The 12385-nt window shown below is 35.8% G+C and overlaps 1 protein-coding gene across 1 annotated transcript; it reads right to left on the bottom strand.

The window, feature by feature from the left end:
- Positions 1–11210: 11210 nt before the first annotated feature.
- Positions 11211–11858, bottom strand: LOC108201315 (agamous-like MADS-box protein AGL62). The gene has a single exon (XM_017369610.2). The coding sequence runs from the start codon at positions 11856–11858 to the stop codon at positions 11211–11213; it is 648 nt and encodes a 215-aa protein (XP_017225099.2).
- Between the last annotated feature and the right edge of the window lie 527 nt (positions 11859–12385).

The following is a 12385-nucleotide window of genomic DNA, read 5'->3' as shown; positions in this document are numbered from 1 at the left end:
CCAACAGTATCAATGATAACAATGATAACCGAAATGCCAACATAGGCCCAGTAGATCCTGCTGTGGCCCAACTAATTCAAATTTTGGCACAACAAACTGCTCATCTTACCCGACAACAGCAACATCAAGAAAGTTCTAGGGTAACTTTTAAAATTTTTCAGGCAGTTCATCCTCCAGAGTTTAAGGGCTCAGCAGATCCTGTTGCAGCCCAAACATGGTTAAAAGAAATGGAAAAGTGTTTTGAATTAGTTCCAGCAAGTGAGGACCAGAAAACAAAGTTTGCCAGTCATTATTTGAAGAATGAAGCAACGTATTGGTGGGAATCTGTGAAGAATATGGAAGGTACAGTTGAGATTACTTGGGAAAGGTTTAAGGAATTGTTTTTAGAAAAGTATTTTCCTAGGTTTCTTCAAGACCAAATGGAGTTGAACTTTTTAGAGTTGAAACAAGGAAATATGTCTGTGGTTGAATATGAGAATAAGTTTGCGGAATTGGCTAGGTTTGTGCCAACTTATGTAGAGACCGATAGGCAGAAAGCAAAAAGATTCCAACAAGGTCTGAAGCCTTGGATTAGAAGCAAGTTAGCTATTTTGCAATTAGAGACTTATGCGTCAGTGGTTGAGAAGGCAATGATTGCAGAGTCTGAAAATGAGTTGTTTCAGAGGTCTAAAGAGGATAAGAAGAGAAAGCCAGACAATAGAGAAGGGCCATCCCATCAGGGAAGGTTCCAGAAGAAAGGGAAATTTCCAGCAGGAAGGAATTTCAATTTTAAGAAGCAGAATATAGGCAGTAGTGGACAAGGTGGTCGTTTCATTATGGGAAATCAGGCCAATCAGCAGAGGTCTTCTATACCAGAATGCCATATATGTGGCAAGAGACATGGAGGAGTGTGTAACAAGCCGAATGTGGTGTGTTTTAAGTGCAACCAGAAAGGACATTATTCTAGAGAATGTCAGAACCCAATAGCGATAAAAGATCAGGCGAATAAGAGTTCAACAAGTAAAGCTCTAGCTATAGGATATGCATGTTTCAAATGTGGGAAGCAGGGACATATGGCTAGGGATTGCAAAACATCAGCCCCAGTTAGTAATGCACTTAGAATTATGGGAACTGTTCCAGAAGTGAATGAGCCTCCTAGGGCAAGAGTCTTTGACATGTCAGTGAAGGATGCTATTCAGGATGCCGACGTGGTGGCAGGTACGCTTAACGTAAACTCTTTAAATGCTAAGGTGTTAATTGATTCCGGAGCCACTAGATCATTTATTTCTCAAGCTTTTGTTGATAAGTTGAATTGTCCGGTTGAATTGTTGAATGAGGTTATGAATGTAGAGCTAGCTAATCAGGATCGTATTTCCGTTAATCAAGTTTGTCCTAATTGTGAAGTTGAGATTCTAGGAAGTAAATTTTGCGCCGACTTGATACCTTTCAAGTTGGGGGAATTTGATGTAATTTTAGGGATGGATTGGTTGTCTAAACATAGTGCGCAGATAGATTGTAAAAGTAAGAAAGTAATACTGATGGCACCAGACGACAAGGTAATAACGTTTAGAGGACAAAAGCAAGTAAAGAAGTTCTTAACCACGATTCAAGCAAAGAGGATGTTACGTCAAGGATGCGAAGCCTATATTGCTTATGTAATTGATAAAAGTCAGGAACCAGTAAAACTTGAAAATATCCCTATAGTGAATGAATTTCCAGACGTGTTTCCGGATGAGTTACCAGGACTTCCTCCAGATAGAGAGATAGAATTTGCAATTGACTTAGCACCTGGAACGGAGCCGATATCTAAAGCCCCGTATAGGATGGCACCCGTAGAGATGAAAGAATTGGCAAAACAATTACAAGAGTTATTGGAAAAAGGAGTGATCAGACCGAGTGTATCCCCGTGGGGAGCGCCAGTGTTGTTTGTAAAGAAGAAAGATGGGAGTATGAGGTTGTGCATAGATTACAGAGAGCTAAATAAGCTTACTATCAAGAATAAATATCCTTTACCCCGTATTGACGACTTGTTTGACCAGTTGAAAGGAGCGGAATATTTTTCTAAGATTGACCTTAGGTCAGGATACCATCAGCTCAAAATCAAATCTGAGGACATACCTAAGACAGCTTTTAGAACAAGGTACGGTCATTATGAATTTTTAGTGATGGCTTTTGGATTAACGAATGCACCAGCAGCTTTTATGGATTTAATGAATAGAGTCTTTAAGAAGTATTTGGACAAGTTTGTGATCGTTTTTATAGATGATATTCTGATATATTCTAAGACAGTTGAGGAGCATGCAGAACATTTAAGAACAGCTTTAGAGATACTAAGAAAGGAGAAGTTGTATGCAAAGTTTTCTAAATGTGAATTTTGGCTACAAGAAGTTCAATTTCTAGGACACATAGTGAGTCGGGAAGGAATTAAGGTAGATCCAGCAAAGATTGAAGCTATAATGAATTGGGAAAGACCAAAGACCCCCACAGAGATCAGGAGTTTCTTGGGGTTAGCAGGTTATTATAGAAGGTTTGTACAGGATTTCTCAAGAATTGCAACCCCACTGACTAAGTTAACTAGAAAGAATGAAAAGTTCATATGGAATGAGAAGTGTGAGGAAAGTTTTCAGGAGTTGAAGAAGAGATTAGTGTCAGCACCAGTATTGTCCCTTCCAGATGATCAAGGAAATTTTGTGATTTATAGTGATGCCTTATATAAAGGATTAGGATGTGTATTGATGCAACATGATAAAGTTATTGCGTATGCGTCTAGACAACTTAAACCTCATGAACAAAAGTACCCCACTCATGATCTGGAGTTAGCAGCTATTGTATTTGCATTAAAAATATGGAGACATTATCTGTACGAAGAAAAATGTGAGATTTATACAGATCATAAAAGTTTGAAGTACATCTTTACCCAGAAGGAGCTTAACATGAGACAAAGGAGATGGCTAGAGTTGATTAAGGATTATGATTGTACGATTAAGTATCATCCAGGAAAAGCCAACGTTGTAGCGGATGCTTTAAGTAGAAAGGAGAGGTTAAACGTATTGACTGTGCCAGAGGAATTGTATAAAGAGTTCCAAAAGTTGGAAATCGAGGTAAGAATGCATGAACCATCAGAGGTAGCAGTGTATACCATGACCTTCCAACCAGAGCTATTAGAAAAGATTAAGAAGTGTCAGGAAGAGGTAATGAATCAGGATGTAAACAAGTTAGTAGGAGAAGAGTTATGTACACAGAATGATGATCAAGGGATTTTTAGATTTTCTTCCAGGATATGGATTCCACCGGTGACAGAGTTAAAGAATAACATATTGCAGGAAGCACACAATTCCAAATATTCAATTCATCCAGGCAGCACTAAGATGTATAGAGATTTAAAGAAGAACTATTGGTGGCCAGACATGAAAAGAGAGATTGCAGAATGGGTGAGTAAATGCTATACGTGTCAAAGAGTGAAAGCAGAACACCAAAGACCAAGTGGATTATTGCAACCTTTAGAGATTCCAGAATGGAAGTGGGAACATATTGCTATGGATTTTATTGTAGGATTACCAAGGACCAAAGCAAACCATGATGCCATTTGGGTGATAGTGGACAGATTAACCAAGTCAGCTCATTTTCTTCCGATCAATGAGAGATTCTCTTTGGATAAATTAGTTCATATGTATTTGAAAGAGATTGTAGTTCGTCATGGAGTCCCCGTATCTATTGTATCAGATAGAGATCCACGATTTAATTCAAGATTTTGGAAAAGTTTTCAAGAATGCTTGGGCACCAAATTGAATATGAGTACGGCATATCATCCATAAACAGACGGCCAAAGTGAGAGAACTATTCAGACGATCGAGGACATGTTACGTGTTTGCGCAATCGATTTCAAAGGCAATTGGGACGAACATTTACCTTTGGTGGAATTTGCATATAATAACAGTTATCACGCAAGTATTGGGATGCCTCCTTATGAAGCTCTTTACGGACGCAAATGTCGATCGCCAGTATATTGGGATGAAGTTGGAGAACGCAAGATACTTGGACCGGAATTAGTACAACAAACAAAGGAAGTCGTTGAAATTATTCAGAAACGACTAATTGCAGCACAGAGTCGTCAACGGAATTATGCAGATCAATCCCGTAAGGACGTAGAATTTGAAGACGGAGAAGCAGTGTTACTAAAGGTATCACCATGGAAAGGGTTATCCAGATTCGGAAAGAAAGGCAAGCTAAGTCCCCGATACGTGGGGCCATTTGAAATCTTGAGGCGTGTAGGCAAAGTAGCATATGAATTGGCGTTACCCCCGCAAATGGAGCACATTCATAACGTCTTTCATGTATCGATGCTTAAGAAGTATAATCCAGATTCGAAACATGTGATAGAGTATGAGCCGGTAGAACTTGAGGCAGATTTATCGTATGTAGAAAGGCCAGTAGAAATCCTGGATAGAAGAGAGAAGGCGTTAAGAAACAAGGTAGTTAATTTAGTAAGAGTATTGTGGAGAAACCCAAAGGTTGAAGAGTCAACCTGGGAATTAGAAAGTGATATGCGTGAAAAATACCCTCATTTGTTCACCTAAGCGATTCTGAGGACAGAATCCTTTTAAGGGGGGAAGGATGTAACATCTGGGATTATCCGTGTAATTATTTTAATGATTAATGAATATTATATGAATTTCTGGGAATTAATTGGTTCCTGTTCTATCTATTTAGTTATACATTTCTGATTAAATTTTGAGGAATATCAATTTTTATATGTTCAGTACGAAATATAGTGTATTTAGATATTTTCATATCGATTTATGTGTTGTTGTATGATTTTATATTTGATTTATGGATTTAATTACGTATATTACATTTAATTATTAATTATTTTGATTTTACGAAAACCGTCAACTTGTAACGGTACCGAGATTTTATTTCCCGAAAATTTCAACAAAACTCACCTTTAGCTTAATTTGAATATTCCGGACACTTTTCATGTTTTGACTTTTTCGATCTAGAGTACGGTTTGTTCCGGAGCCGGTCCGGCGGAGTTTTTCGGTATTCTATAATTATCTGTTTGTCTCGATAAACGTGAAACTAGATATTTTACCTCATCCTTATCTTGTAATAATTACAATGGGACCCGCATACTAATGACTGATTAAAAAGCCCGTTTTTATAGTTATCTCGAAAACCGGTACCGATTGGACCTGTTTTATTAATATAAAGCTATTAAACATTGTATTTTCATGTCATATATGATCCAAAGGGGTATTAATTTTTCATAACTATAAATAACCTTAACTGCACTTTAATTCATCGGGGAAATCATAATCTCAGTTAAACACGAGTTTATCGAGAGAGTGTTCTTCGTGTTCTTGAGATTCAAACGAAGATTTGGAAGCGTTATCGGACTCGGATTTTGGTGTTCAAGTATTCAAATCGAAGGTTTTGACAAGTAGAATCCATATCTAGCATCAAAATCAGTGCAGCAACAACAGGTGGGCACAGATTTTTGATTTTTAATTCGAATTAAATAAGCTCAAATTAGGACTTTTTGATTTTGAAGTTGTTTATGTGTTTTGATGATTGTATGTTGTAGATAATGTTCTCCTGATCATTTTGGTATATCATATGTACGATTTGGAGTTCAATAACATGTTCAAAACTGAGTTTTAGGTTCGAAATTGAAGATTAGGGTTTATAATTCGTTTGAACATTTTCAATTGAAATTGGGGCTTTGTTATTCTTTAAATCTGGGTGTGTTTTGAGGCTGGGAATTTGTAGAGCATGTCGAGAGGAGTCGAATGGTACCTCGAATGCAGGTGTTGGAGGCCGGAATCGTCCCCGCCGGAGTTTGGAAGCTCAACGGCGGCGACGGAAGTTTGGACGGAATTTCCGGCCAAACCGCCGACCTCCTGCGTGATTAAAGGCCAGGGATGGACTCCTGGTGATGAGGGGAAGCGATCTGCACCTTCTGGTGCAGAACGGAGGTGATCATCGCCGTCTCCGGCGGTCAGGGGCGTCGCCGGTGGTAAATTACCACCTGGCCCCCTGACTTTTGGAGATGGTAACCTTTAAACCCTGGAGTTTCCAAAGTTTGCAAATCAAACCCTGAACTTTTAAAATCTTTTAAAAGTATTATTTATTTAATTTTTATTTCGAAAATCATTTATTTTAATTTCAAAAATAGTTTTTAATTATTTATTAATTCAAAAATAAATCTGAATTAATTTATTAATTATTTTTAATTAATAATTAATTATTATAATTGGTCAATTAATTTAAATATTAATTGATTAATTGTTTTAATTAATTATTAATTGATTTTAATTGATTTATTAATTAGATTTAATTATTTTAAATGATTTTAAAATTCCGAAAAGTAGTTTCGAGCTTTGAAATATTATTCTAAAATATGTTTGAAGCTCGTTAATTGATTTTAAATGATTTCGGACTTGATTTCGAGTATCCAAAATTGATTATTTAATTATAAAATGATTCTTTGACCCGTTTTAATTCCGAAAAATGTTTCAAAATCCATATTGAATGCCAGAAAACTCCTTTTGACTTCAAACCTTCTTTGAAAAATAACTTTTATTGAATATCTTATTTGATATGTGTTATATGATATCTGATGAGTGTGTTACATGCCTAAGTGAACCTTATAGGATTGTTTTGACATATCTTTTGATCCGTAAGTCGGATTTAAATGAAACGAAGGGTAGTTAGGAACTCGTTGCGAAGGTGTGATAATAAGAATAGTATGAGATCATATATTGATAAAGAATTGTTGTGATTAGCAGAAGAAGCGAGACGTAGGAAGGGAAAGCAAGTGGTGATAGAGTAGTATAGCGAGCAAGCGTAGTTGAAACTTGAGATCAGCTATATAAGGCAAGTTCCCTCAGACTTTCCTTCAAATATATGTTGTATCTGTTGTGATTATTTAGTGAACTCTCTGATGAAGTCCTGTGACCAATTGAATTATTGCATGGATTATTTATCCTATTGATCCTTGAACCTTCAACCAGACTTCTTGAATTATAGTATGGATTACTTACTTTATTGATTCTTGAACCTATGACCAGATTCTTTGATACCTGCTACGAAACCTATTTCAATTGTAAATCTTCAAATTTTAAAACTTCTAAATGATTACCATACGAACCTAATTTCATTTCAAGAACATACCCTCGATACCTTAACCAGTTATCAATTACACCTCCTTCAGACCTTAACCACTTGATCAACACCAAATAACGTTTGTTATAACATATATCTTACAGTTGCTTGATTCTTTCCATAAACTCAAGTTTCTTGACCTTGAAAGTATTCGTTTATATTTGGATCCTGTTTGTGAACCTAGAACCCTCCTTCATATAAACACTAAACTTTGATATACTTTGTCATCCAATCATGCGCTATCTGATTCTTTGATAAACCCTGAAGTTGTCCTCATTTCTCTTCTGAAATACATCTGAGACACTTTGAATAGTAGTCTGCTTCTGCTTCAAAATTTATTTATGATGTTGATGTTTCTATTTTATTGAATAATATTGTTGATCATCTTGATTGTGATAGAATTGGATAGTTTTCTAAACTTGGACCAAATGAATGGTCAGACCAGATGAGTGGTCGCTTTAGGCCAATGTGTGCCTTGGATCCAGTAAACGAGCATGGTGGGACCTGCTCGGGGTTAGTGTCTGACTGATCAGCAGCCTAACCTTTGATTTTTAAAAATAAATTTAATATCCAATTCTAATCAATGTTCTAAAAACAAATCTTGGTATTGAGATTGATTCCTTGAGACACTGGTTTCCTTCAGCTTATGATTAATATTGTAAATTGATATTGTTATACTTGCTGAGCTGGTTAGCTCACTCTTGCGGTATTTTATGTTCTTTCCAGTGAAAGCAGAGAAAGTTGGTAACGATGACCCTCAGGCTAGTGGTAAGGCCAGGATTCCAGGCTAGGAGATGAAGAAAGCTATCAGCGGCACCTGGCTTTTTATATATATGTACTAGTTTGAATAACGAGAGACAAGTGATGTGTAAGCTTGTAAGATTTAAGTTTATATTTTGGGATTGGGTTTGTAATAATTAAAGTTATGCTGTGGCTTGTTTTATACTCTAACCTGTTGCGATCCATGGACAGCTAAGGGTCACTGCATATATTATATTAATTACAGGTTTATGTTATGTTGTGGACCCCAAACTTCTGACCCGGGTTTGGAGGGCGCCACATAAACTGTAACACCTTGCATCACTATGCATCAGAATGTAGCAAATCAAGACGGGAAAGAGAGAAGAGGCAGGAAGTAAACATGGCAGTGGTCGATCATGATGAACCAGCAGCTTTGTTATAGTCAGATTATTAGCCATACGGGCTCAGATTATTAGCCATACGGGCTCAGTTGAATAGAAATACGGGCTCGGATTATTAGCCATACGGGCTCAGTTGATTAGCATACGGGCTCGGATTATTAGCCATACGGGCCGGAAGGAATGCATGAGACAAGTTTAGACTAAGGGGGAGACTATGAGTAAATCGGTCAAATCCCGAATTCGAATAAAATCAAAAAAATCTGAAGAAAGAAAAGCGGAATTCCTTTAAACTATCATTAATGGTTCCGTTGATCATATTTGTCACATCTAAATAGTTTGGTTATTGTTTTTAATATAAGAAAATCGGTTAAACAAAACCAAACATGTTGCAGTATATTGTTTTCTTTCTCGGCAAGAGTTTCTCACGTTTCCTCACCATTACTAATTTTCACAGTATTTTCCCTTGCCAAAGTCAAGGACAGATTTGAAATGAGGGAAGATTTGAAAACCTAATTGTTCACATAAGTCTTTACAGTGTGAGAAATATATCAAGTTGTCTAAAGGTTTGTCATGTTTGTTGTGTATGACTATCTAGGTGTGTAGGGTCTTGTTCCGAGCACTAGTCTATTATCAAGATCTACTCATGTCTACAAATAAGTGTCATTTCTAGATATGAAAAATCCCTATTTTAGCACATTACTTACGCGCCATTGTTGACAAATGTGCAAAACATATATGTGGCACCCATCGTTAGAGGTGTATGAGAAATATCATCGATCTACCATGCAAAAGGTCATTTAATATACAACTCTCCACAAAAAGAAAGTTGGGATTCGTTGTTTGGACAATTGTGGAGAGTGTCACATAGGTAGTGTAAGGTGCTGACAGGGATATAGCAATATAGTAATGGCTTGGAACCACAACTAATCCTCTAATGTTATAAAATTATTTGTAATTTTTATTAATAGGGTTCATGAATTTGGAAACAACAAAAAAAAGATTTTATTTAGCAAATGAATCTAAAAGGTACTTGTACAAGAAATATATATATAAACTTTGCTTGAAACTAAAAGGAATAAAACTAAGTGATTTTCTTACGAAATAGTCCGGGAGATAAAATAAACTCTATAAATTATGTTTGAGAGTTAATCATGAAATATTCGACTTTTTAAGTGCTATTAAGGTCAATAAAGAAAAGTGCAAGTACTATTAGTTTCTAAAATGGGCACATGACATCCATGAAGCTTAAATGATGGAACTTTTAATGATAAACTGGTTTTCTCTTTCTTTTTTTTCCAACTATATATCAGATTCATTCTTAAAAAATGCGCGAGTTGTACTTTCAAGTCAGGTACAACACTACCGAATATATACACGAGCAATGGAAGACTCTAATTTCTTTGGAGGTGGGAGAAGACAAGAATTAGTCCATGAATTTGTGCCACATGATATACTTGGATGAATGAACATGAGTGCAATGAATTTAATGTGATGGGTGAGGTCACACATGGAGGAAAAATGAATTGCAAAACTTAAAGTCAATAAATTTACTCAAAATATGTTAACTATAATGACGTTTTCACAGAGGCTACAAGTATGATTAATTCAAAAGAACAATATAATATTACTTAAAATATGTTAACTAGAAAACACTATATATTACCTCGGTCAAAGTACATATAAAAAGATTAAAATAACGTAAAACCTTACTTATATTATGTTTATGTCGTTCGCTCCATCGAAGTTTCCACTTAATTGCATTCAAATTTAAGGCATTCTGAAGATAATATTCTCATTTTCTAATTTTTTATTATAGTGGCGAGTAGCTTATATACCATTTTTATTTTAAGAATACTATATAAATCATATATATATATATATATATATATATATATAATGTTTTAGAAGTAAGATATCATAATCTTTAGTTTAGAGTAATGTCCAATGCAGGGAGGGTGGGAGGAGGGTGGAAAATAAGGGGGGACTCATATTCACTAGTGTTAGTCTTCTATTTTAATTATGATTTTATATGAACATAATATATACAAAGACAGATATTGGATACAAATCAATGATGTGCCAAATTTCAAATATATGCATCCATTCCCCTCAAAAGGTGAGATATCTTATTTTGTCAATTGATATATATATTTGGGGGCACCAACTTTGTGCATTTATATTTCACGAGTTTTTAGTTGCTAGGTGGAAGTGGCTTTAGCCATTAGATAAATTCCAAGCCAAACTCAAAAAAATAAGTCTAACAAACGTATTAGTTTGTGGCCAATTAAATAGGATTGCATGCATTCTCGGTCATGAACCAGATGATCACTTGTATTACCAAGGATATGAGGCCCACACACTGACCAAGGAACTTTCTCTGCTAAATATGGAGGCTATGATTATAAGGTTGCACAAAACATATACTTAATACTTACAATTTGTAAATTCCATTCTCTAACAGAGGACAAAGTTCTCCCTCTGGTTCGACGAAAAATATTTCAAAGCCATCTAAGAATTTCTGAACTAATTTATATCCAGAATACTATCCGTGGATGGTTTCTTCTGTGGCCTCACAAAGAGCACCATTTCTCCGGCCCTTCGCACATTCTTTTCTCTTCTTCTTCATATAGAAATTAACAATCTGGAAACTTAAACTTATACCAAATAGATCGATACATAAAGATTATAAGACCTGACAAGCTTTAGCAAACGAATAAATTAAATGATAATATTACTAAACCAAAATGGAGAGAACAACATTAAAACTTTTATTGATCAGGATATCAAGAAAGAAATGATTAAATGACTAACTCAAACCAAGGCAAAAAGCATGATGGACAGCTCAGTTGTTTTATTATACAAACTTTTTTAAAAGGTTTTAAAAAAGGACCACTTCCCACAAGTTCTTATACTTTAGTTTCTTCATTACTCACACACCCCTAGTTGGGTTCTATAATATTGGTACACAATCGGATGTCCACATCCATGCCCTGGATTAAATCCATTTGGTGTCATGGAAAGTCCAGTGCTACACCCAACGAGTGCCAGTGCTTCCTGCATCATCACAAGCTTCTGAGCTTGTGTGGCGATATTTCTCTTCAGGTCCTCCATTCCTCTTTTCAACATATCCAGTTGTTCAAATCCAAGATCATCAACCGAGGCCTCCCACCAGAACATGTCTTGTCCTTGCTTCCTCAGTTTCATGAGCTCCTCCCCTTGTTGCTTTTGCTTCTCCAAATGGTTAAGCAACTCAGAGAGTTGGGTGTTGAGTAGACGAGCCCTTGCACTGCGAAGAGCCTGTACAAGTTGAAGGCTAGTCGAATTGGTTGGACCGGGGTTCTGAGCATCGAGGAACTTATCAAAGATTTGTTCCACATTTGGATGTCCAAATGAGAACACTCTTTTCCCAGGAGAGAAGACCACGATTGCAATCTCTACACCACAGAGGGTGCTAAGCTCACTGGCTTTCTTGAATAACCCAGAACGCCTCTTGGAGAATGTAACCCTGAGATTACTTTCCTTGCTCATTTTTGCCATAACAATCTTTTGGCGACCCTTGCTCTTTGTTGCCATGTTTCTCTAGCCTTCTTAGTTGAAACAATGAAATAGAACAGCAGATTATAAAGGGATGCTACCCCTTGGGTACGTTCATTATTGGAAAAAACCTGTAATTATTGCTGTCAATATTTGATTCTATTAGCATTTACAAACTTGCATTGGGAGACCATGTGGTGATGGTTCAAAAGGAAAAACATAATTCATTTGTGGAATTTTCTTGTAACTTTAGTATTTATGAGGGATCTATTATTCCTTTTTTGTGTCCGATGGAGTTGTTATGGTATTCAACAAGAATAAATGACCTCTTTTTCTAAATACTAATAATTCTTGTTTTGTTTAACTTTTTTAAAACGGAAAAACATATGATTCGTCTTCTTTCTCAAAAGTGTTTATATAATTAAAAAAAAAGACAATTTTTTTTAGTAATTATGAACACATAAAAAAATTTATACAAAATCGATAATCTAACATAGATTCTTAAAATCAAGCAGTAAACTTCTCTTGCCATAACCAATAAAGTTTTGATTATTTTTTCAAAAATT

Source organism: Daucus carota, chromosome 9 (genome assembly GCF_001625215.2).
Source record: "Daucus carota subsp. sativus chromosome 9, DH1 v3.0, whole genome shotgun sequence".
NCBI lineage: Eukaryota > Viridiplantae > Streptophyta > Magnoliopsida > Apiales > Apiaceae > Daucus > Daucus carota.
Note: the sequence above shows the minus strand (reverse complement) of the source record. Positions and strands in the feature narration are given on the sequence as shown.